At 40.0% G+C, this 25,804-nt stretch overlaps 2 protein-coding genes across 8 annotated transcripts in view; one reads left to right on the forward strand and one right to left on the reverse strand.

Annotated features, from left to right (window-relative positions):
• The window catches only part of nup50 (nucleoporin 50), a 77,270-nt gene extending 68,902 nt beyond the window's left edge, over window positions 1-8,368 (forward strand). The window contains exon 9 of the mRNA XM_069903462.1: window positions 7,264-8,368. The gene's annotated coding sequence lies outside the window, so the exon portion shown is untranslated. The remainder of the gene's footprint in view (window positions 1-7,263) is intronic.
• Window positions 8,369-10,418: 2,050 nt separating this feature from the next.
• kiaa0930 overlaps window positions 10,419-25,804 on the reverse strand; it is a 76,710-nt gene continuing 61,324 nt past the window's right edge. For 5 of the 7 annotated variants that reach the window (XM_069903464.1, XM_069903465.1, XM_069903468.1 and 2 more), the window contains one exon: window positions 18,228-18,573. In XM_069903464.1, coding sequence (XP_069759565.1) covers window positions 18,332-18,573 — 242 coding nt within the window. In that variant the 3' untranslated portion in view covers window positions 18,228-18,331. Of the gene's footprint in view, window positions 16,534-18,227; window positions 18,574-25,804 lie in introns of those variants that run through there. The other 2 variants (XM_069903466.1, XM_069903467.1) reach the window with 1 other exon arrangement.

The raw sequence follows: 25,804 nt of genomic DNA on the forward strand, positions 1-25,804 counted from the left end.
AACATTGTATTTCAGATGCCACCTCTTTGCCCATTCTCCTAAATTATCCAAATCTCTCTGCAGCCTTTTGGTATCCTCAGCACCACCCACCGTACCACTGATTTTGGAATCATCTGCAAATTTAGCAACAAAACCATCAATTCCACAATCCAAATCATTTGTATACAACGTAAAATGACACAGCCCCAACATCGACTCCTGTGGAACACCACTGGTAGCCAACCAGAACAGGATCCCTTTATACTACTGTTTCCTGCCAATCAGCCAGTGCTCTACCAATGCTACTATCCTTCCTCTAATTCCATGGTCTCTCATCTCATTGAACAGCCTTGTGTTTGGCACCTTGTTGAAGCCCTTTTGAAAATCCAAATACACAACATCCACTGCATCTCCCCTGTCCAATCTACTTGTGATCTGTTTTTTAAAAAACTGCAATGTATGATTTTCATTTTAAGGAAACCATACTGACTTGGGCCGATCTTTCATGAACCTTATCCTTGACAATCGATTCCAGCAGCTTCCCAACCTCTGACATTAAGCTAATAGGTCTATGATTTCCTTTCTGCTAAATCAGAATTGATTGTCATGAACAAGTCATAAAATTTGATGTTTTGCGGCAGCGTCATATAAATCACCTTACAACAATAAATAAAACTTGTGCACAAAAATTCAAAGTAAGGGAGTGTCTTTGGTTCATTGATCAGGAATCTGTTGGCAGCGGGGAAGAAACTGACCTTGTGCCACCGAGTCCTCCGCTAAACTAGAATGGTTTGGGGGAGGGAACAAAATAGTACAGAGCAGTAAGGAGAAGGTTAGAATGCAAACAAAGAAAGTTTGTAGTAAGTATTTGAATATGGATGGGCAGGTGATAGAGAAGGGAAATGCTCTGGAAGAAGATGAAGGGCAATTGGCAGGAAAAGTAAATAATGTTGTTATTAAAGATGAGGGAAAACAGGGATTAAAAATTGGGAAATCTCTGAAATTCATATATTTTAATGCCAGGAGTATTGTAAAAAAGGTGGATGAGCTGAAGGTGTGGATTGATACTTGGAAGTATGATGTGGTAGCGATTAGTGAGACATGGTTGCAGGAGGGATGTGATTGGCAACTGAATATCCCTGGGTTTCATTGTTTTAGGTGTGATAGAGTTGGAGGGGCAAGAGGAGGTGGGGTTGCATTGCTTGTCAGGGAAAATATTACAGCGGTGCCTAGGAAGGATAGATTAGAGGGCACATCCACGGAGGCTATTTGGGTGGAACTGAGGAGTAGGAAAGGAGAGGTTACACTTGTAGGGGTGTATTATAGTCCACCCGGAGGGGACCGCGACCTAGAGGAGCAAATCTGTAGGGAGATAGTAGATATTTGTGATAAGCACAGGGTTGTAATTATGGGAGATTTTAATTTTCCACATATAGATTGGGAAACACATTCTGTGAAAGGACTGGATGGGTTAGAGTTTGTGAAATGTGTGCAAGATAGTTTTTTACAACAATATGTAGAGGTGCCAACCAGAGAAGTAGCAGTGTTAGATCTACTGTTGGCAAATGGGATGGGTCAAGTGACGGAGGTTAGTGTTGGCGAGCACTTCGGGTCCAGTGATCATAATGCCATCAGCTTCATTGTCATGGAAAGAGAGAAGTCAGGGCCAAGGGTTGAGGTTTTTGATTGGGGAAAAGCTAGATTTGAGGAGATGCGAAAGGACTTGCAGGATGTGCATTGGGACAATTTGTTTTATGGGCAGGATGTAGTAGAGAGATGGAAGTCTTTTAAAGATCAGATTTTGAGAGTGCAAAAGCTTTATGTTCCTGTTAGGTTAAAAGGAGGGGCAAAAAGTTTGAGGGAGCCGTGGTTTTCAAGGAATATTGGAAACTTGGTTTGAAGAAAAAGGGAGGCGTACATTAGATATAAGAAGCATGGAGTTAAGGAGATGTTTGAAAGATACATTGAATGTAAGAGGAATCTTAAGAGAGGAATTAGGAAAGCTAAAAGAAGGTACGAGGAAACTATGGCAAGCAGGGTGAAAACTAATCCAAAAGAGTTCTACAAATATGTTAATGGTAAAAGGAAAGCTAGAGACAAAATTGGTCCCTTAGAAAATCAGAGCGGAAAACTGTGTGTGGAGCCTAGAGAAATGGGGGAGATGTTGAACAGTTTCTTTTCTTCGGTATTCACTAAGGAGAAGGATATTGGGAGATGTGAGATAAAAAAAGCAAATTGGGTAAATATGGGGAATATAGAGATTACAAAAGATGTAGTTTTAGGGCTTTTGAAGAATATAAAGGTGGATAAGTCTCCGGGACCAGACGGGATCTTCCCCAGGACATTGAGAGAAGTGACGGTACATCGTTCCCTGAAGGTAGAAACTCACGTGAATAGGGTGGTGAAGAAGGCTTTTAGTATGCTGGCCTTTATCAATCATTGCATGGAATATAGGAGTTGGGAGGTGATGTTGAGATTGTATAAGACGTTGGTGCGGCCTAATTTGGAGTTCTGTGTGCAGTTCTGGTCGCCTAATTATAGGAAGGATATAAACAGAGTGGAGAGAGTGCAGAGAAGGTTTACCAGAATGTTACCTGGGTTTAAGCATCTAGAGTAGGGAGAGATTGGACAGATTAGGTCTTTATTCTTTGGAGCGTAGAAGGTTGAGAGGGGATTTAATAGAAGTATTTAAGATTATGAAAGGGATAGACAGAGTGGATGTGGATAGACTATTTCCGTTAAGAGGAGGAAAGATTAAAACAAGAGGACATGAGTTAAGAATTAAGGGGCTGAGGTTTAGAGGTAACATGAGGGGGAACTTCTTTACTCAGAGAGTGGTAGCCGTGTGGAATGAGCTTCCGGGAGAAATAGTGGCGGCGGAGTCAATTGTATTATTTAAGAAAAGGTTGGACAGGTAAATGGATGAGAAAAAGATGGAGGGTTATGGGCATTGTGCAGGGAGGTGGGACTTAGAGAGGGGTGTTTGGTTCGGTGCGGACTAGAAGGGCCTAATAGCCTGTTTCCGTGCTGTAAATTGTTATGTTAATTATGTTTAGGTTCCTGTGCCTTTTTCCCGATGGTGGCTGAGTGAAGAGGGCATGGCCTGAGACATGAGGGTCCTCAAGGATAGAGGTTGCTTTCTTAAGACGTCGCCTAGTGAAGTCTGGTGCCCATGATGTCACAGACTGAGTTAACAACCCTTGAGTTTTTTTTTTGTCCTGCATAACAGACAGTGATGCATCCAGCCAGGATGCTCTCCACAGTACCCCTGTAGAAGTTTGAGAGTCTTCTGTGACATTCCAAATCTCCTCAAACATAACTGTTGGATATGGATATGGAGGCTCCAGGACTGATCTTCTGAGATGTTGACACCATGGAATTTGAAGTTATTGACCCTTTCCAGTACCGTGCCCTTGATGAGGACTGGATTGTGTTCTCCTGTCTTCCTGCTGAAGTCCACAATCATTTCTTTGGTTTTCCTAACGTTGAGCACAAGGTTGTTGGTGTGACACCACAACAAGCTGATTTATCTCCCTCCTGTACGCTTCCTCATTGTCGTTTGTGATTCTGCTGAGAACTGTGGTGTCCTCAGCATATTTGTAGATAGCATTGGGATTGTGCCTGGCCACACAGTCATGGGTGTACAGTGAGTAGAGCAGTGGGCTAAGCACGTATCCTTGAGGTGCTTCTGTGTTGATTGTAAGGAGGAGATATTTTTACCAATTTGTATTGTTACGGAATGGGTTAATAAAATTATGAAAAAATATATCGTAAAAAGGTATAGATTGTGGGGGTTTAGTTTAGGTCACATTTCACAAACAAATATCTCAAGAGCCATGCAGGAGGGACTTCATGTCTCCAGTTGGCTTTGCTGATAATATGGGAGAGTACCTGTAAGAGTTTTACAAGTAGGTGTTAATGGATCAACATGTTTGAACAGGGGCCAGGCTCAAGATCTGAAGATCTGTTGCTATTAACACTGGTGCCAGAAGTTTAAATTGCTGTCTGAAGGTTGCTATTTTAAGAGGGGTCATGTGGTTTTTGCAAACACAGAGAGAGTTGACTGCAGCAGGTTCATGGTTAAGACTGCAAAATTTGTAGGGGAAAAGAAGAACTCTTGGTGGTAATCTGGAAGAAGAGGTTATTTTTTGGAAAAGCCCGCAAGAGGGTAAGTTTCTTTGGCAAGTCATTGAAAAGGCCGATTGAAGGAGATCAGCTTGTGTGTGTCAAACGAACAACAAATATTTCTCTCTGAAACCAACAAGAATCTTCCTGAGCGATAACAATTTAAGTTGAAGCACCAGAGCCTGGTGAAGATCATAAATGTTTAATTCTGTGCTCAGTTTGGAAAATTGCCTAATACCAGTGAACTTGAAAAAGTGAAAATTGAATGATTGGGCAGTGAAATAAAGGACTTTTCTAAGCACATACACATTACATACATGTGCGCTTAGAATTAGAAGGGGGGTTAATAGTAGCAAGTTAAATATTGATATTATTATGTATGAAGAAAAATAAAAACATTTTTGATTAAGTAACCATTGTCTTGGTGAATTTGGGAATACAAATACGTTGTTTCCTGAAGGTGGTGTCGCAAAGAAAGCTTTTGGAATCTTTGATTTATAAGAGCTAAATATTAAGTATAGGAGTTGGGATGTTATGTTGAAGTTGTTTAAGACATTGGTGAGCCAAAATTTGGAATATTGTGTGCAGTTCTGATTGCCTGCAGGAAGGATATCAATAAAATAAAGAGTGCAGAGAAGATTAACTAGGATGTTGCTGGGTCTTCAGGAGTTGTTTTACAGGGAAAGGTTAAACAGATTAGGACTTTATTCCTTGGAGTGAAGAGGAATGAGATTTACAAAGTTATGAGGGGTATAGACAGAGTGGATGCTAGTCGGCTTTTTCCACTTAGATTGGGGGAGATAAATATGAGAGGTCAAAGTTTAAAGCTGAAAGGGGGAAAGGCTTTGGCTGAACATTAGGGGAAAGTTCTTCACTCAGAGTGGTGGGAGTGTGGAATGACCTGCCATCTGGTGTGAATGCAGGCTCAATCTTGAGTTTTAAGAATATATTGGATAATTACATGGATGGGAGGTTATGGAATGGGAGCAGGTCAATGGGACTAGCAAAATAATGATTGGCACAGACTAGAAGGGACAAATTACCTCTTCTGAGCTGTATCGTTCTATCGTGGATTGTATAAAGGATGGAGATGAGTCACCATACAGGATAGAGATTGAAAACTAGGCTGAATGGCGCACCGACAACAACCTCGTACTCAACGTCATCAAAACTAAGGAGCTGATTGTCGACTTCAGGAAAGCAATTGGTGTGGACGATCACTGGAGGTTCAGAGATGGAGAGGATGAGCAAATTTAAGTTCTTGGGAGTCACCATCTCATAAGATCTTTCCTGGACCCAACACACAAATTGCATCGTGAAGAAAGCGTGTCAGCGCCTCTACGTCCTCAGGAGTTTGCGGAGATTTGATTATGACACCAGAAACCCTGACAAATTACAACAGAGGTGTGGAAAGTGTGGTGACCAGCTGCATCATGGTCTGGTATGGGAACACCAATATACCTGATCGTAAAGCCCTCCAAAAGGTGCTGGACAGCACAGGCAAAACCCTCCCCACTATTGAGTACATCTGCAGGGAATGCTGCTGTCAGAGGGCAGCAGCAATCATCAAAGACCATCACCACCCAGCACATGTTCTCGCAGCTGCCATCAGGAAAAAAGTATAGGTGCCACAAGGCTTGCACCACCAGGTTCAAGAACAACTGCTACCCCTCCACCATCAGACTCAATGACAAACTATCAGTGACTCATTTAAGGACTCTTGCTTGTGCACTTTGATTTTAACAGTCAGTCACAGTCAGATGGTTTACATTCATTATCTGTTAAGTTTTTATTTGTTTTATGTTTACGCTGTATGCAGTTTATTTTTTAGCACTACCAATTAGTGGTTATTCTGCCATGCCCGCTGGAAAAAGGAATCTGAGTTGTATATGATGTCATGTATGACAAATCTGAAATTTTACACAAAGGATATAATTAATATGTCATATCAATAACCTTTCACCTGAGAGGTGTTTGTGGTGAAGATTTGTTGACATAACATTACCTTCACTCCTCTCTGCGTAGATGCGGCTTGAACTGCTGAACATTTGCAGAATTCTGGGGGGGGGGGGGGTTTCCCCATTACTTGTGGGCTTCTAGCAGCAGGAGTATCTTTTGATTTTCTGTGTCTGGCTTATCTCTACATTAGAGACAGGAGATTTATTCTTTTTTAAATTGCAAATCAACAAATTTATTTATAGATATTCCTGCTCTGAAGAGGACAAAACTAGAATGTAATCAGTTAAGAAGCATTTTTCATCTATTTGATGATTTGATCTCAGTTACACAAACATTAATCAAAAAAAAACAATATACGCTTCAGGTGGGGGAGCAAAAGATGTTTGACAAATTGCAGCAGGCATGTGTAGGAAATGGCCAGTAACTGTAAAAACTATTTATTTTCCTTGACGTCTTTTGGATTAAGATTACAAATTCCATTTCATTTCATGCATAATTTATTGATCTATGCAAATTAAACAAATGTAACATGCTTCAGGCTATTTTATTTTTAAAAGATACATTATTAATTCTGTCATATTTATTACAAATGCTCCTAAATGTGGCTTCAAGTTGGATTTTTTGCAGAAAACTGCAATAATTTTCATTACTCTAACAGGACTTTTGCCATGAAATACAAGATGATCTGCTGAAATTTAAAGAAAAACAAATAGATTGAAGCAAAATTGTTAAACAGATGGTTTGAGACCTAATTGCATCTGAATACCAAATTACCAATGACTGCTTTGCAAGATTTGTTTCCCAGTAATTCAACCATAACAGAATTTCCTATCACCAATTTTAATCATGGTTGCAAGCACGTCGCTGCAATTCTGATCCACGTTAATTATATTAATTCTCAGTAGGGCCGACACTTTTGGAAAGGAATTGAGCATTGTCCAACGTGAAAAGTATTTTGGTGTGAACATCCTGTAACCTGATTTTTGAATATTTGTTGTAAGATGTCATACCACTCCTGTTTCTTGATGCCTGCACCTGCAAGTTGGGATGGAATGGGACTGTATCTCCCTTTCAATGTGCAAGAGAAGCCAAATTGCTGGTTTATGTACATGCTAGTTTTAACTTTGGATTGTTGTAGAAAAGTTTTTTTTTAAAGTAATTTTTAGCAATAAAATGTCATATTTCCTCTGCTTGCATCAGATTCATCTAAAGGGATCTTAGGATTGGCTATTGAAATCAACTGAAGCAGTAGATGCTGGAAATACAAAGTTAAATTCTGAAAATGCTCATCAGGCATCAGCAATGGAAAGAGAAACAGCTCATCGACTTTCCAGCAATTCCTGTTTTTATTCAAGGTGGACCAATGTACATTGGAGTTTAGAAAAATTAGGTAACTATCCCTCAGATGTCACTAGGCAGCTTCTTCTCACTGGAAAACCGAATATGGCTAACGTATTTTGGGGACTCTCTTCGGATGATGGATATTCAGTTACTAAGGGCCAAAATAAGTTACTGTTTTTTGTTCCATCTCAAAGGATATGGGGTGGAAAGAGGTAAAGGTGCCACAAGATTCACACCACCAGGTTCATGAACAACAACTACCCCCTCCACCATCAGACTCCTCAATGACAAACAATCAGAGACCCATTTAAGGACTTGTGCACTTGATTTTCCTCCTTGTATTAGTTTGTTTACATGTGTACATAGATTACAGTTTGTGCACTACCAATAAGTGCCAGCAGGAAAAAGAATCTCAGGGTTACATGTAATGTCATGTATGTAGTCTGACATCAAACCTAAAAAATACTGAAGCTAATGGATCAGGTGTACTTGGTGGAAAAGCAGCCTTGAGAGACCTTCTAGCTGTCTTCTATTTATATGGCATGGTTTTTTTTAAGTACGAAGGGGAACCTCAGCCTCGTCTCAGGAGAAGATGAAAAATAGATCAGTTGCCTGGTCACCCAAGCTTTTAAATAAACTAACACAAAATCATCCTGCTCAGAATCCAGTTTTGGTCAGTTGTAGACTCACTTTGGCTTAATTTAGTAGACTAGTTACTCAATATGGGACCTTATTCTGTGCATTCAAGAAGCACAGTCTGATGCTGCCACATCAACTATCTTTAAGATTTTTTTAAGCAAGTAATTGAGGTTCTTGTGCAACAGGCATTCTGATTCTCTCATACAAATTCCATCTCAGCTTTACATTAGGTGTTCTCAGTGTGGGCTCAACCCTGGAAAGATTAAACTGTGATTTGCCTAGCACCTGTATTCTGTCCTTGGAGTGTAGCTTTTAATTTTCCATTGCACTTGGTTCCTGACCTCTCTGGCCTTCTGCACTGTTCTAATGAAATCCAATATCAGCTAGAGGAGCAGCACATTTTCTTCTTTCTAGGCAAGTTGCAATCTCCCAATAAATTTTGAATTTGACTTACTTTTCATTGCATCAGAATCGACCAGTTCGGTGTGCCTTTTGCACTGAATGCGAAGTCTTCCTCAAAGTGCAGTGGAAGAGTAGTCTTTCAATATTTTTAAATATGTAATAAACAAGGAAGTGAGAAGCAACTGCAATACACCTGAAAGTAAAATTAGACGAGCCATGACTGACAGAAGCCAAGTTAAGTCAAGTTGGCAAGCATTATGGCAGTTATAATGAAATTATTGGAGAAATTACTGGCCACCGAGACAGAAGACTGTCAAAAGAGAGGAAAAACCCAACCCCAACCAACCAATTTTCCCTTGCAACCGCTGCAACCGTGCCTGCCTGTCCCGCATCAGATTTGTCAGTCACCAACGGGCCTGCAGCAGACGTGGACATACCCCTCCATGAATCTTCGTCCGCGAAAGCCAAGCCAAAGATTGGAGAAATTCTAAGGAATTTTCCAAGTGAAGGCAGGCTAATTAGGGATAATCAGCATGGTTTTCGTGCAGGAGAGAAACCTGCCTCACTAACTTGATTAAGTTTTTAGAGCAGGTAACTTAGATGACTGATGAAGGCAGCACTGGAAAACATTATCTATGTACATCGTAGCAAGACATTTGACAAGGTCCCTCATGGTTGGCTGGTATAGAAGGTTAAAACAAATGGGATCCTGGGTCATCTTAACACTTCACAGTATAATTATTTTACAATAGTCTCCGCACTTGAAATACATGAAAAATTCTGCTAACCACCAAATCAAGTTGTAAACTTTGTGAATTTAGACCTGCAACAAAAGCATGTGGAAGAGAAAATACAAACTGAAAAAGTTTTTGAAAAACAGGAGCACTTTCCTATAATTCAGAGGCAATCAACCTCCAACTACAAGAGTAAAATTTTGAGGGCAGAGAGGTTCTTCAGCAGTAATTACACACCAAGATACCATTAAAATCAGTTAAACTTCATTTGACAAGTTGTAACGATTTCAATGGTTTTTACAATTTTGATCACTGTGTAAAATATCTAACTTCATGTCAAATTAGTGACTGAGCTGAGACAATTTACAAAGACTCCAACAGCACACTGTGGAGCAGACTTGTGGATTTCCAGGTTTAACTGTGTGTGGGGATGCCAGATGTTGGCATCAATTTCAGATTAATGGCTGACAATTTCATCACCGCAACCACAAATCACAGGCTCATTTCATTTTGAAATTACTATAAATATTTCCTCTTCCCTCATTTGTTCCAGGCATTAACCACTCTACAGTTAAATCTCTTTGGAACTGATTGCACTACTGCACTGTAAATCTTGTTAGAGTGGGGTGGCATTTTACTTCAAGAAAAAAGCAATTGGAGATTATCCGATTATTAGACATTCCAGAAAACCATGTCTTTTGCTGTTGAGATTGTAGTCTGATATGTATCAGTCTGAAAATTTGTTGTTCATTTAATATGGATTTACATTATTAGTTTGAGATCTGTGTCTGAACATTACATTCTCATGAGATTATACAGAACACACGATACATTTGATAGAAGGTTACGCTACCTGTGCTGAATAACTATTTTCATTCCAAGCTTTTGCATTCTGCCTCAGACCAGTATTGGAACTGCAGCATTCGAGCTTAAAAGACTAAATGGCTTTGAGTTACAATAAACTTTAATAAGCATCCACCTTCAAATTAAATGTGAATAATAAATATTACTTACAGGTTTTCTGAATTGTAATGAAAGTAGCAGCCTGGAAATAGAATTCAGTGATTACCGTTGCAGCAGATATTGTTCTTATTCGGCAGAGTGGTTTCTCCAAGGTCTAAGGAAGCATAGGAGAGGCGATCTTGGGTATACTTAAAATGCAGGGTCAGTTCTTCTTGAATGCCGCCTATTCTAAGCATCAGTATTCCATTGTAATTGATTGAAATCATGCAACAGACATAATAAGTTATCCATTGGTTTATTAAATTATGAAGCATCAGGATTTGTATATTTACATACATGACTGAAGCTGACATTTTTCACCACTTGACACCTATAATTGAACTGTGATAAACATGTTGCTTTTGGTCTGAACATCATTTAAGTACAAAGAGCAGCACAGCTGTGCCTATAGTCTGTTCCAATTGCACAGCAAAACCCAAGGAGAAAGAGAGAATGATTTGATAATTACGAGAATTGAAGATTAAATGTTTTTATTTGCAAATTATCGATATTAAAAAAAAATGGGAAACCTAAGAGACGAAAGATTGGTGAGCAGTCAGTTCTGCGTAAATAAGAAACAGTTGCCGATGTGCTGAAATTGAGCTCCCTCAAAAGAAGGGACTATAATCATATTCTGCACAGCCTGACTTTGGAAATGTTACAATCATTGGAAATGTTCTTTGCTGAAGAGAGTGCTAGTCCCAAGGACAGCACCTTGAATTGGTTATTTCTATGTATTTATCTAGGAGATCAATACAGACATTTCAAATAAATTTATATTTAAAAAGTTTTAAAACAAAGACAGAATAACTGAGACAGAATATTCTGATGTTGAAATGAGCCTCCCCCATGGTAAAGTGTCACCCATTCCAACACAGGCTCCATACCAAAGCACAGCAGTATTTTCTGCAATGAGGTTATCCTGTTCTAAATGTCAAGTAGCATCAAGAACCAATCGAACAAAGGGATTACTTCACTAGTATTAGAATTCAACAATGCAGAAGTGAGGTTAGAAAATATATTCAAGTAATATTATTAATTTTCAAATTCCATCTGCAATGATGCAAGATCAATGCTGTTACTTCTGGCAGCTCACATGGCAGAAAATATCGTTGAAGCACTGCCCCAGCTCCTGCTGGTTTCTTTCTTTGAAATCTTAATCACCAGGATTGCAACCACACAAGGTGGCCACATCTGTACAGACAAGAGCCTCCATGGAAAAGCAAAATATTTTTCATACAATTTCTCTGCTCTGATTTGACAGAATTAAGGCCAGTAAATCAAATCTGGAAAATATTCAAGGTTTAGAACCCTTACCCATTTGCGGTGGGTAGGGGTAATGTACATTTAAAATAGATCTATATTCTTAGTCGTATTGTGGCTTGTTGAAGGTGTAATGCAGGAATGATCAGTACAAAATTTCAGACAAGATAGTATTTGCCCTTTGGGACTATTAACATTTACAAAAGAATCTTCATTTTAAAAGATGGTGAAGGTCACACTCCTGTAGTGAGTGGATGTGGTTCAAGATCTTACAGAACCTCTGGTGATCTGTTGAGCACCTGATAGTATGGCAAGGGAGAAGGCAGATCATTAGATGAAAAAAAGTGCTGTGTCATCTTTTGATGAAGGAATAAAAAGCCAGAAGAAACACACAAGTGTGAATAATAGTATTACTGAAGGAACACCAATTCAATAGAAAATAGTATTGGGGAAAACCTCAGATTATTACTAAAAAGAAGCTACAGTTCAGTGGTCTGTAACCATCAGTTGTTGGGGAAATAGAGTACAACATTATGACTTTATAAAATACGTAGGAAGTTATAAGAAATAAAACCAAAGCAACTACATTTCACAACATTGAATCTTCAATAAAAGATCCAATTACGAGAAATACTGAGTGCAGTAATTTGCAAATTATCATTTCCGCTTGGTAGTAAGTTGTGGAGCAGAGGTGAATGCAAGAGCATATTTTTAAAAAGGTACTTTGTTCAGTAGCTCAACAAAAATATCACACGACTTTTCACTGCTTAGATGTAGATCAATTGCTTCAACAGACTGTACCAAATGGTCTGTGAAACTGGAGTTACTTCTGGAAGCTGCAGTTTTATGCTCTTATTGGCACATTGGAGTTAAAAATATTAGTAGATATTGTTTATACATTGGCAGTTAATTAAAACAGACATGATAGTGTATCAATCACATTTATCAGTACAAATCGACTTTTGAAACAAGTGAATTTCTTGAGGTATTAAATGGTACTTTGCCTCAAAAGCCCAGCTTTGTTTTTTTTTTTATACACACATGGTATGGTCCTCCCACCCACTTGCTTTTTCAGGTTTAATTCCTGTTACCAAGTTATGGGAACATCTGGGTAACAGCAAGAGTTGTGAAGAAATCAGAAGACGATGAAAATTTCACTAAATCCAAGAGGCTCTGCAGGTCGCAATTTAATAAGAATTGTAGCATACTCATTTGTTTCAGTATTCTCCATTGAAAAACAAAATCAAAGAAAAGGTTTGCCTAGTTTGCATCCCTTTTTATGAAAATTACTCATGTCTGAAAAAAATTTAAAAATGACTGAGCCCCCTTCCCCCCCCCCCAAAAAAAAAGTTTGCTAAACCATTAAGACCTTTAATGGACCTACTGTGAATAAAAATAAAACATTTAAGCTCACTGGGAGGAGCTACTAAGAACTAAAAATAAACATGTCACTTTTCAGGACATCAAAACATTGTTTACAAGTAACCTCAGCTAATATAATGCCATAAACCAATATTTGAAAGACTGTTCAATTTTGGAATTACAGCAGGTGTTGAACTACATATATAGACTCCAATGAGTAAAAGAGAGAAATTGTGTCACGGTTAGCATCAAAACATTAATGAAAGTCCCCTGTCTCAAGAAGCACTGTTGATATTTTGTTCAACTTGGCCTTTTCCAAGCTTAAGTGATGAGAATGAAATGTAAATATTCTGATTTCCACTGCCTACGTCATGAAGAGAATAGGTGGGCACTTCAACTGCCATGGAATCATGTGAATGGTTTTGATCTCGACTTGGGAGATTGTGCAAAACATCAGCACGAAGAGATGCAAGAAATTGAACAATTGTTTAAAACAGCATGGATTAAATGAGCCAACATTTCTGTCCTCCATTTCAAGAAAATAACACACTCCTGAATAAGTGTTTCGGCTGTAACTTATCCTTCCTTAATTTGCAAAACAAGTTCCTTCTCTTACTCTGAATCAGTTTAGCATTCACTGTTCTGTTAAATGCTGATCTTGCATCATCAAGAGTCTGTCAGTTTGCTCCAAGGGCCTATTTATAGCAACTTGCTTGTCAAAAGGAGAAACGTCAGTGACTGGTTGAAAACATAGCATATTCTTTCTTAAGCAATTTGGTTTTGGAAATATTGAGGTAAGTACAAAAGAATTAAACAAGATGACAGAACATTGCTAAATACCAATCACACAGATGATATCGGTTAATGCTACTTTGTAGTGCATTTAAAAAACTGTTAAATTAGAAATGTCAACCTTTTGGAGAAAAGATTTTGCTAAAAATTAATCTTTAGTGACCATCATTAAATATGGAAGGTATTGTATAGAATAGAAGGATTGTATAGAAAATGAAATGAAAATACCGGGAGCAGACAAATTGGGAGGTGGTATGCTTCAGTTCCTTACACTCCACAAAATATGTTAAAATATTGGGACAAATGTGATGGAAGATTTTGGAAATAATTCTGGTCATCTTTATATTTTTACATTTTTTCCTTTTGCCAATAGGCCAGAGTTGTTTGACCCACAGTTTTTCAAGTGGGGGGAAAAAAAATGGTATTTGTAGAATATGTACTGAATTAATCACATTTGCCCCTTCACCTCCTACTGTGAGCTATCATCAATCATTACAATTGCACTAAAGCAAACTGAAGTCATTAAATAGGATTGGAAGACAATTCCACAGTCGAAAGCGAATTGCCAGAAAATAGGCAATATTGTGAAAAAAATGGCTGTTTCTTTTTCAGTGAAAATCCTTAATAAAAAGATGTGTGGGAAAACAAAGCTATGGCTAACAGTAAATAAATGTTATCACTGTTTAAGTTGAAGCAGAAAAATAAACAATTTGGGAGTAGCAGATTCACAGCGATGAACTACTAACCAACCACATCAATGAACGTAGTTTTGGTCGCACTTCATAGGTTCAGTTACATGATCACAACCAAATCCATTTTGCCCACCAATTTTTAGAATCAATTTTCTTTTGTGTCAATGAAAATGAACTGATGAATTTGGCATTTAGCCATTCCTTAACGGTGAATCCCAACCTCTCCCCTTCCCTAAAGAAAAGCAAACGTTTGGACCTCTTGTTCATGCTGCTTTTATATTATCCTCGCACCACTTCACGAAAGCACATGTAGCAGGTGCTCCAATCACTCTGTACTTTAATGCCTATTAGCAGGAAAGAATAAAGCTTTTTAAGATAACTAAATGAAAATTTACAACACCATCTCTTTTTAAGAAAAAGACCATAAAATAGAAATTCAATTCAGTTGGTTGGGCTGGAGAAATATTCTCTCTTATTTATACATACATTGAATTTAGTACAGTTTCACTATACCTACTGCTGTTCCACTTGCCTTCAGGCTATATTCCCTCAGAAGGTCAGAAAGGGTTACAAAGATCCAATTTTAGCCAGGCTATTTTCCATTTTCTGCCCAACAAAATTTACAAATGTTCAATTTCAGTGGCGAAATTCAGAGGTATCAAAACCAAACGTTAAAAGTTCATTTGCTAATTTAAAAGTTGATTTAGTCTTTTAATGACTTCAGTGTTTCATGAAAACAGAAGCAATTGTTATTAACGTTATTGCATGGTTTAATTTTCCTGTACTAAAAAGGCCCACAAATTAAAGAGCCAGGCCCAATTGTGTTTCTGGTTTGTGGTGGAAGCGACAGAAAATAGAAACTGCAGAAATACTGTGCAAATATTTTCATTTATTTGTAACTATAATAGACTCAGGAAAGAAGACTAAGCTGGTTCCTGAAAAGAACAGGGAAAGGTCAGAGCAAAACTTACAATAAGCCATGTTTCTTTGATGGTAAAGGGCTCAAAAATAAAATGACACATGGCACAAAGGGTCTGATGAAGAATTCATTAAATAGTTGGCAGTTTCTATATCCAAATTTTGCTTCATCAAAAAAGGTAAACTTGAAAGTATTAAAATCTTTAACCACCCCCCCCCCACCCCCCACCCCCAACAAGTTATGAATCTACAAAGGCATTAACTGAGATAAGATGGTCTTTTTCTCACACTAAAATTCATTTCAGTTTTGGGCTCATTTGTGTTAAGGGTTTCAGCATCCCTGGATGCATCCCAAGATTTACTGCTCTGCTCCCTCACTGAAAGAAACTTCACGATATGCAAGTCTTACTTTGATCATTATCTTTGAGAAGATGCCACTAAAATCCTACCTTTACAGTTACAAATTAGAAAAGGGACAAACTTTCACCCCTTCATGTACAAATATTCCAAAAGGGGATTTTGCAATAACGTTAATTTAAACAGTTTCCACAAAACATGTTCACATTCAATTGTAAGAGTCTAATTAACAGCCAACATTCAGACTCACTGGCGTAAATGAGTAGCACACTCCATTCCCTGTGCATGTTTCCCTTTGAATACAGTTGTTTTTGACAAAAGGGCCCTTTTTCAAGTTGGCCACATCCCCCTCTTCCTAACAAACCCTGTTGATTCATAGACTCTGAAAAAAATCAGTAACACTGTGTGGTCACAGTAGTTCCGTGTCAACTTTCTGCCCCATTCATTAAAAAAATTCAAGTGTAACCCTACAACATTACTGACATAAGCACATTATTCAAATGGTGCTTTGACAATAGAATTGATGGGGAGAAAAATGTCCTCTACCTATTGAACACAGTTTCTTCAAGATTTAATTTAATGTCCTTTGTTTCATATAAATGTCAGCAAATAATTCCTCCTGTTTTTTTTCTCCTTCCTGGTGTTCTTGGGTACAAAGCAGTTGCCTTCTGAGACTATTCATGAAGCATTCTCTGTTGGTTATTAATCAAGCAGCAGATCCTAACTGGACTCTGATCCAAACACAAACACAGTGTGATAACTAAATGAACACTGGTTATGTCCTGTGGGCAGGTGAAGGAGGCACTTTGATTGGCTGGTATTCTAATAAACTTCCCTTCCATCCCAACACTAGGTGGTAGTGTCGTCAAGAATCCAGTTGCAATTAGGCACTTAGCTGCAAGTTTGGAAGGCAGTGCCTTCTCTCTGCTATGTCATCAGGATTGGTTTCTGGCGGACTTCTAAAATATCTACGAGAGGGAGAGAGAAGCCATGAGTGTTATTTGAAAATTCAAGATTAAATCTAAATAATCCAAGCTTTACTTGAACTCTGAGGTTGCAGGAAAACTGGCCAGTGATGAATCATCAGTCCAATTTTTTTTATTATTTGAAACCAAGTGATTGGATAGATAAAAACACGGGAATTGGTGGATTGGATTGAACACTAAACATGGAATTACCCTAGTGTGCTAAAGGAGGACTGATGATTACTGGCTTTGAATTATAATCCTGTTTTAATTCAATTAATTTGCAGCAAGTCATTTTAGATCATAGATTTGGAGAAAGATTATGAAATTACTGAGATCTACAAATTTGTTGACACAATAGGATGCCAGTTTTCTGGTTAAATTAGTGTAGATTGGCAAAAAGGCATATTAGTGAGCTGTACAACTGACGACTCCAAAATATTGTACTCAAAGAGAAAGCAATGAGTCCAGATGTCAAAATTATCTCAGTGGGTAACACTGTTAACGCAGTGATGATTTCAAGACCTATTTCAGAACAGCACAATATTTAGTCTCACACGTCTGGAGCGTGCTAAGGAATTGTTGCAGCATCCAGACTTGCCATCTATGGTCTTCATGCTAAACCGAAGCTGTACCTCTGATTAATGTGGAAGACTTTATAAGTAGGGGCGTTTTCTTATGTATTCCAATTAGAATTTAACCTTCACCAATGCAATTACTTAAATTGTTTTGTCACATTTAGGCACGAAACAAAAGATTTTTCTTCTTGTTACGAGTTCACTTGTTTCTTTGCAGTTGGTTGGATGTGGTTATGGGGAAGGCATCCTGCTGGAGTTCATTCACAAGTACCACTTCCACACTGGACAAGGCCAACCCACTATTCCATGTTACAGTGGGCTGGTGCAATGGCTGGTAGCACAGTTAGCGCAATGCTGTTACAGCACCACAGATCGGGGCTTGGGTTTGAATCCTGCGCTGACTGTAAAGGTTTGTACGTTCTCCCTGTATCTGCATGGGTTCCCCCAGGGACTCCAGTTTTCTTCCACCATTCTAAATGAGGGTTGTAGGTAAATTGGGTGGTATGGGCTGTTGCTGTGTTGCATGTCTAAATTTAAAATTCAAAACACATTTATAGACTCAAAACAGCTGCAAACATCCAAAAGTTAAACTGCCAAGTCCACTCAACAGATTAGTCAGCAAACTCCAAACTGGGTCCATATTTTCTCAAAATATTGATCCACCTTCTCATGGATATTGTCTGCTGTTTTTCCTCTTTGGCCAAAACTGAATATTTAAAAGAAAGTAACCTGACTTTCAAGATTTATTCATCGGTAATTTTTTTTTATAATGAATTGCTGAGTTGTAGCAGCGTATTAATCCACTTACAATTGAAAACAAAGGATTAAAAGGAGTGATTTAATTGATTAAATTTCAGATCTTCGTGCCTTCAAAGAAAGGTTTATACAAAATATAAATAGATTTGTGAATTTGCCAGATAGAATTTGAATGAGATTAAATGTTACTTTATGGCCCATTTTACGTCTAGTGACAATTGCGCAATTTGCCAGCCATTCCCTCATGCACAAGTTCTCAAACAATCCTAGCTCAAATCTATCAAATCCATGCTTTCCACGTCACATTCCCATTCTAGTCTTTACAAGGAAAAAGGAAACCATGACTTTGATCTGGACAAAAGGTTTGTCATGCATTAGTTTTATTAAACACATTACAAGCATTTTCCTTAATTTGAAAAGGCCAAAGGCTGCTTTACTCGATACTTTTCCACCTTAGTGCCTCTTAATCAGCAGACCATTAACAAAGAATGAGCAATATACTGATATTCTGGAATGTCTGCCAAACTGCAGTGAAGCTCGAGATGGAATTTACCTGTTGTGATCCGATGCATTGGTAAAGTTACATAGGTGAGGTGTGCATAGAGTAGAAAATTTTCTTCTGTTCGGTTCAGCTTCAGCCAGGACCCAACCAAGGACCTTCCAGTTCCTGATAAAGAGCGAGATCGTAGGTTGGATACTCCATGCATGTCTGTAAAATAAAAACGCAGATCACGTAAAGGGTTAGTGGTTTCAAAATATTGATAGATATATCAATCCCCATTTTACAATGTAATCAAAATTAAGGAGCGGGTTCTCAGAGGGAGGAAATACAAGGGTGAATTAATCCAGTAATGTGGACTACTCAAAAGGTGGTAGGAGCCATGGTTCGCAGAGCATTAGTGCTAAATCAGCCTGCTGGGAGAAGATGAGAAAGCTGCTAATTAGGTTGTTCCTGCATGTTCAACAAACCGTTTTAAGGAGAAAATCTTACGGATCATAACAGGAGGCTTGCAAAGGATTTAAGGTGTTCATCCCACTGTGCATCCTGGCAGCCACATTGCCAGTCATTTGTAACACTGCGGTGTCTCGAACGCAGCAAAGGAGACCTCCTCAACAAGTGTTGGGAAAAGGCAAGCCGGAGGGGTGTGGTGAGGAGGGGTCCAAACCTTGTGTAAAATTTTTTTTGAGAAAGGTTTGGAGAAAAGAGAGGAGGAATTTCATGCTGCAAGCCTAGGGAGGCTGGTAGCAAGAGTTTTGCAGGGAGGGAAGAGGGTGTAAATGGAGTTTGAGAAAGTGGAACAAAAAGCTTAGGGAGGGAGATGTGGGGAAAGTTATGGAGAAAAGGTCAAATACAATGACAAAAAAGTATAAATTTGAGACACTGTGAGACAAGAAGCTAAGCAAGCATAAAAACAGCACAATATAAAAGCAATGCTGGAAATACCAAGCAAACCTGACAGCATTATGAAGAGAGATTTACCAATGCCATTTTACTTTCCTATGGATCCAACCTTTCTCAACATACAGTATAATGATAGCACAGTGGTAAAGTCACTAAACTGTTATTTAGAGGCCAAAAAGAGCAGGTTGAAATCCAATACATTAACTGGTGAATGTTTGGCCTGGAAGTCAGCCTGAAGAAAACTGAGGTCCTCCATCAGCCAGCTCCCCACCATGACCACCAGCTCCCCCCTCTCCATCAGGCACACAAAACTCAAAACGGTCAACCAGTTTACCTATCTCGGCTGCACCATTTCATCGGATGCAAGGATTGACAACGAGATAGACAACAGACTCGCCAAGGCAAATAGCGCCTTTGGAAGACTACACAAAAGAGTCTGGAAAAACAACCAACTGAAAAACTTCACAAAGATTAGCGTATACAGAGCCGTTGTCATACCCACACTCCTGTTCGGCTCCGAATCATGGGTCCTCTACCGGCATCACCTACGGCTCCTAGAATGCTTCCACCAGCATTGTCTCCGTTCCATCCTCAACATTCATTGGAGCGACTTCATCCCCAACATCGAAGAACTCGAGATGGCAGAGGCCGACAGCATCGAATCCACGCTGAAGATCCAACTGCGCTGGGTAGGTCACGTCTCCAGAATGGAGGACCATCACCTTCCCAAGATAGTGTTATATGGCGAGCTCTCCACTGACCACTGAGAACAGGTGCACCAAAGAAGAGGTACAAGGACTGCCTAAAGAAATCTCTTGGTGCCTGCCACATTGACCACCGCCAGTGGGCTGATATCGCCTCAAACCGTGCATCTTGGCGCCTCACAGTTCGGCGGGCAGCAACCTCCTTTGAAGAAGACCTCAGAGTCCACCTCACTGACAAAAGACAAAGGAGGAAAAACCCAACACCCAACCCCAACCCACCAATTTTCCCCTGCAACTGCTGCAACCGTGTCTGCCTGTCCTGCATCGGACTTGTCAGCCACAAACGAGCCTGCAGCTGACGTGGACATTTACCCCTTCATAAATCTTCGTCTGCGAAGCCAAGCCACAGAAGAAAAGAAGAACTGGTGAATGTAAAACCAAATAATTAACATTAGAATACAAAACTTGTGTCACAGTGATGACACATTGTAATGGAATAACCATATAACCATTTACAGCACAGAAACAGGCCAGTTTGGCCCTACTAGTCTGTGTCGAACATCCTCTCCCAAGTAGTCCCACTGACCTGCATTTGGCCCATAACCCTCCACACCTCTCCCATCCATATACGTATCCAACCTTTCCTTGAATATTAACATTGATCACGCTTCTATCACCTCTGCTGGAAGTTCATTCCACACCCCCACCCCAACGTGAAGAAATTCCCCCTCATGTTTCCCCTAAACTTTTCCCTTTTTACTCTCAATCCATGCCCTCTTGTTTGAATCTCCCCCACTCTCAGTTGAAAAAGCCTGTCCACATTGACTCTATCTGTCCCCCTTATAATTTTGAAAACCTCTATCAAATCACCTTCTACATCCCATGGAATAGGTGGGATTAATTGGAGTAATTGTTGCTGGTTCACCAATGAAATGTTCTGGCCTTAACTGGTCCAGTTAATGGGCCACTCCAAACCCACAGCAATATGGCCAGCTCTTAAACAATCCTTGAGGTGTCAAAGCAAGCCAAAAAGTAAAAATACAAAGCTAAAGAAAGTCAGCTGGTCAAACAGCATATTTTACATGGCAAAGGCACATCATCAATGTTTTGGGTTTGAGCCCTTCATCAACGTATGCGAAAAAAAAAATGTGGGCAGGCACCTGAACACTGTCACTGCCAAAGCAAGCCACTCGATTCAGAGAATTCAGGAAGGATTACAAATAGCCTTGCAGACGATGTCCATATCCCACAAGAATTGCTCAAGTCTCCCTTATGCATTTATTTCTAAATGTATGACTCTCCTTCCTCGACAGCTTATTAGAGACCTCCCCCGTGTTCTTTTAATCTTCCCCCTTTGATTCTGCATAGTGAAACTTTTTATCCTTTTAACTATGAAGCTGAAAGTTTTACTAGTTGCCTAGCCTTTCAGCATCGTCTGTCTTGTATCAATCCAGGATGGGATACAGGGTTCACAGCCTTGTCACCTTTATTATGGAAGTAAATGACAAAAATCTGTGCACACCATGGTTGAATGTTTATCATGGAGGATGGATTGAAGTGATTTCAGCCAAGCAGTGTATTAATTAAGTGAAACAAAAGTCTGCAGACCCTGTGATAGTGGTTTAAGACAAGCTCTTGACAAAGGTCTCAGGGCCGTAATGTTAGTTATAAATCTTTGCTACCTATTGTCACTGCAGGACCAACTGAGTTTCTCCAGCACTTTTGTGTATTGAAGTGTATTAATTAAAATACAGTCTCAATGAAGGGTCCTGACCCAAAACATTGCCTGACAATTTCGAATCGTGGATGCTGCCTGCCCAAAGGAGTCCCTCAGCTTCACATTGTTTGCTATTAATTAATTGAAATGATGACAGAGACATGGACAAAGGTGTTGGTGGCAGATGGTCTGGAGAGGCAAAGTTGAGAAAGCAAGTTTCTGTGATGGAGAGGGTATTAATTCAGAGACTCAGTGGTAGTTGGACAGGCCTTCAAGGATTGTCAAGACTGGTTTAGCCCAAGAGTGGGCACAAAAGGAACTAGAGAATAACAAAATTGTGTCTGTGGCAAGGGTTGAAAGTGGCAACTTTCCATTTCCTACTGCTAGAGGAACAGTGGGTTCATGGAAGGAAATGGACAGGTGAGAACTCTAATCAAAACTCTGCTTGAGGGAAGAAAAAAAGATCAGTTAGTGTTAAAAAGAGAGGAATAGGTCAGTAGGTGACAGGTGGATCAGGAATGGTGAAGGATGACGCACAGAAGGAGTTCATTGGGGTGGAGTTAGGAGAGAGTGAGGGTGGAAGTAGACAAAAGGGGGAAAAATAGGCAGATGAGGCCAGGAGGGGGAAGGAGAAGAGAAAGTGACAGTAGAGATGCTGAAGCAAGGACATTGGTGGAAGCACGAGGGAGGGATGATGACCTGATGACAAGCATGGGGGAGGATTTCCAGTGGGAGGAGTGTGTGGGTGATGGCTACATGGAGAAGGTGGGGAAGGGGAAAGGAATTGGATGAGAAGAAGTGTGTGAGTGAAACTAGGCAGAGGAGGAGTAAAGAGAAATGAACTGAGCAGGAGTGGGTTACTTGGTATTGGAGAATTCAATGTTCATGCCACTGTTGGAACCAAGGGGTTAAGTAATCATAGAAATTATGCCTATGTACTATTCATTATGTATTCATTAATCCATTACTCTGTAACAATTTACTATTTACTTCAATTATATTGTTTAAGGGAAATATTAATGCAATTAAGTAACAGCCACAGTATGTAGAAAAATTGGCTGATTATAGTACGTGTAGAATTTGCTGCCTCCAAATACAAAGAGAGAAAATACTTTCATCCCCAAGGTTACACTGCTAATTGTAAAGCACACATGGGGAATAATAGGATAGCAGATAGGAGAAGTTAGACAGGATGAAGTTGGAGGAACCATAGGGACAGTGATTTATTCTGAAACAGGCTAGGAACAGGAAGATAAGTGGATTGCAAGGATAAGTGGTAAGAGTACCATGACTGAGAAGGTCAGAGACAAATAAAATGTATAAACCAATTTAGTAGGAATACCAAGTCATAAGGATACACGGGAGGTGTTGATTAGAACAGAAGACTATGGCCAGACGAGAACAAAGGAATAATTAGAAATATCTGGGGTATGAATTGACTTCTGATCAAAACAACAGGATGTTCTGGCCTTGGAGATTAAGATACAAGGTCTACACCATAGATGATTGCAGAGCAGGAAATTGCTTGCGATACATCTTAGGCAAGGAGCCTATCAAAGAAAGCCAATTTTTGTTCAGTGGAACAATGTTGATCCATATAAAGAGAAGAGACTGGACAGTAGGGGTCAGTCTTGGGGAATAGCTCACCGAGCAGGTGACCTATGAACGAACGACTGAACCAGAGCTCTGTTAAGCTTTATTCTTGTACTATGTAATAAACTGATTGTGAAACCGAATACCTTCTCCTATCACTTCATTCAACGAGCACGCTGGACTCAGACGACACATAGACCAAATTGAGGGTAGGGTAAAGCCAGAGTCCGACACCACTGAGCTGTAGATTTCAGATTTGTTGTTAGAGTACATACAAGACATCACATACAACCCTGAGATTCCTTTTTCCTCTTGGCACAGCAGAATTAACACTACTTGGTAGTGCAAAAAGTAAACTATACACAGCATAAACATGTAAACAATTAAAAGAACTTAAGCAGCAGCAAATGTAAACAAACTGATAGTGCAATACAGAGAAAGCAAAGAAAAAAATAATCAATAAAATGCACAAGTAAGACTTCTAATGGTCTTCTGATTGACTTTGATGGACACGATTCAGGAGGATTTTTTTTTTTTAAAACCACTGTACTATAACAGACCCTTTCAGCCTATAAAACTGCACCACCCAAGTACACCAAAGTGACCAATTACCCTCTGAACATCTTTAGAATATTGGGAGGAAACCCACACAGTCATGGAAAGAACATACAAACCCCTTATAGACAGCGATGGATTTCAACCCCGATTGCTGTCATCAATCAATTGTTCATCCATCGGTGATGATCTCGACCCCATTAATCACTTTAAGATTGGATGCAGTGTAGCTGAAGATGACTGGTCAAGCCAATTTGGGCACACAATGTCCTGGCACATATTGGGCAGATGTGTGGAGGCACTGCAGTTGTTGCGCTGGTGGCTTTGGGGCTGTGGACAGCTCGTGGTTATGTTGCGCTCTGGCAATGCACCTTGCTTTGTAAGCTTGACAGCCCATGTGGATAAGGTCAAGCCAGGTAGGGCAGTTTTGTGCCAGCATTTCCCAGGTGGTTGTGACTACATTAAGTGACTTCAGGGAGGCCTTTAGTGTGTCTGTGTATCAGTGGCATTTCATAGCATTGCACTAACCTCGAGGCTAACTGTGCCACCCATTATGAAGTGTTCTTTAAACTTGCATTGGCCTCACCTTGGCAGTGGAGGAGGCACAGGATAGACATGCCGGTGTGAGAATGAGGGGAATCAAAATGGCTAGCAACTGGGAGTTCCAGGTGGCACACGAAGAGCAAGCGCAGGTGCTTGGAAAAGAGTTTGCCTTGTGCATGCTTGGTCTCACCAAGCAAGAGGAGGACACAGAGAGTGTTGAATGCAGAAGACCGTGTTGGAAGAAGAGTGTGACCAGGAAAAGGGAGCCATTGCCAGAGATCCTCTAACTATAGTTGGACTAAAACTAGAATAAAAGGACAGTTCGAACAGGCCATGAGAAACTTTGGTCACCTACGTTGAAGACAACAGCTCAAACAATGAAGTATAATACTTCCTTGTCACACAACTATTTTGTGAGGTCATGTTTTGGCAAATTCAGCACTGTGGAAATCTAAACTGGAGGTTAGGCAGAGAGCAGTGAGCTGTTACTGTATAGGGATCAACTCGGATTCAGATTAGGATCAGACATCATGGCTTAACATTTCCCAAATGATCAGACATGATGAACAGAAGCAGACATCATGTGGCAAGTTTCCTCCTATAAAGGGCAGTGTGATCCAGGTGAGTGTAAATGACAGTAGGATTGTTTATGGTAACAATGAGGACCTTTTATCCCAGATTCACTTAATTCACCAAATCTAAATTTTCTAACAGCCACTGTGCTTGGAAAATTATGCCCTATATTCATAGCCAAGTCCTATAAATACCTTTGTAACAGACCGTATTTGAAGGCATACAAGGACCCCCCCCCCCCCCCCCCCCACCACCCACACACACACACACACCATTTCAGCAGGGAATAGAAGGTTTTTTAAAGGGCATTTATAGGTAAGCAGAAAGTTTTTAATTCAGATCTCACTTTGCTGTGCAGCTTCTACTTGGCAGGCCGCCCGGCCCCAGGGTTCCCACAGGCAACCCGTGAGTGATGGCAAATGGGTTCCCACAGGCAACCCGTGAGTGTTGGCAAATGGGTTCCTCCTGCACCTCTTGCATTGCTGTCAGAAGCCACCATCGTCGGCCTTTCCACCGGGGGAAGTGAGCAATGGGCCACCAGAGGGAAGGTGGGCTGCGAAGCTGCAGGCCTGCTTCCTGAACAGCTGCGGCAGCTCTGCAGGCTTCTTGAATCTGGGGCAAGTAGCCGGAAATCCACTCAGCGGCCATCAGGGCAATACCGAGGACAGCAGAGGATCCCTCCCTTCCTGATACTGGGCCCAGGTAGCAATACTGGGGACTAAATTCAACTTCGCGCATAAGACGCGGGGGATATTTTTGAGCCAATTTTGGGGGGAAAGTGGGCCTTATACGTCATCAAATATGGTAACTGGTGTTCCATACACAGACTATTGAAGATAATGTGCTTTATGAT

Source organism: Narcine bancroftii, chromosome 11, assembly GCF_036971445.1.
Source record: "Narcine bancroftii isolate sNarBan1 chromosome 11, sNarBan1.hap1, whole genome shotgun sequence".
In the NCBI taxonomy this organism is placed as follows: Eukaryota; Metazoa; Chordata; class Chondrichthyes; order Torpediniformes; family Narcinidae; genus Narcine; species Narcine bancroftii.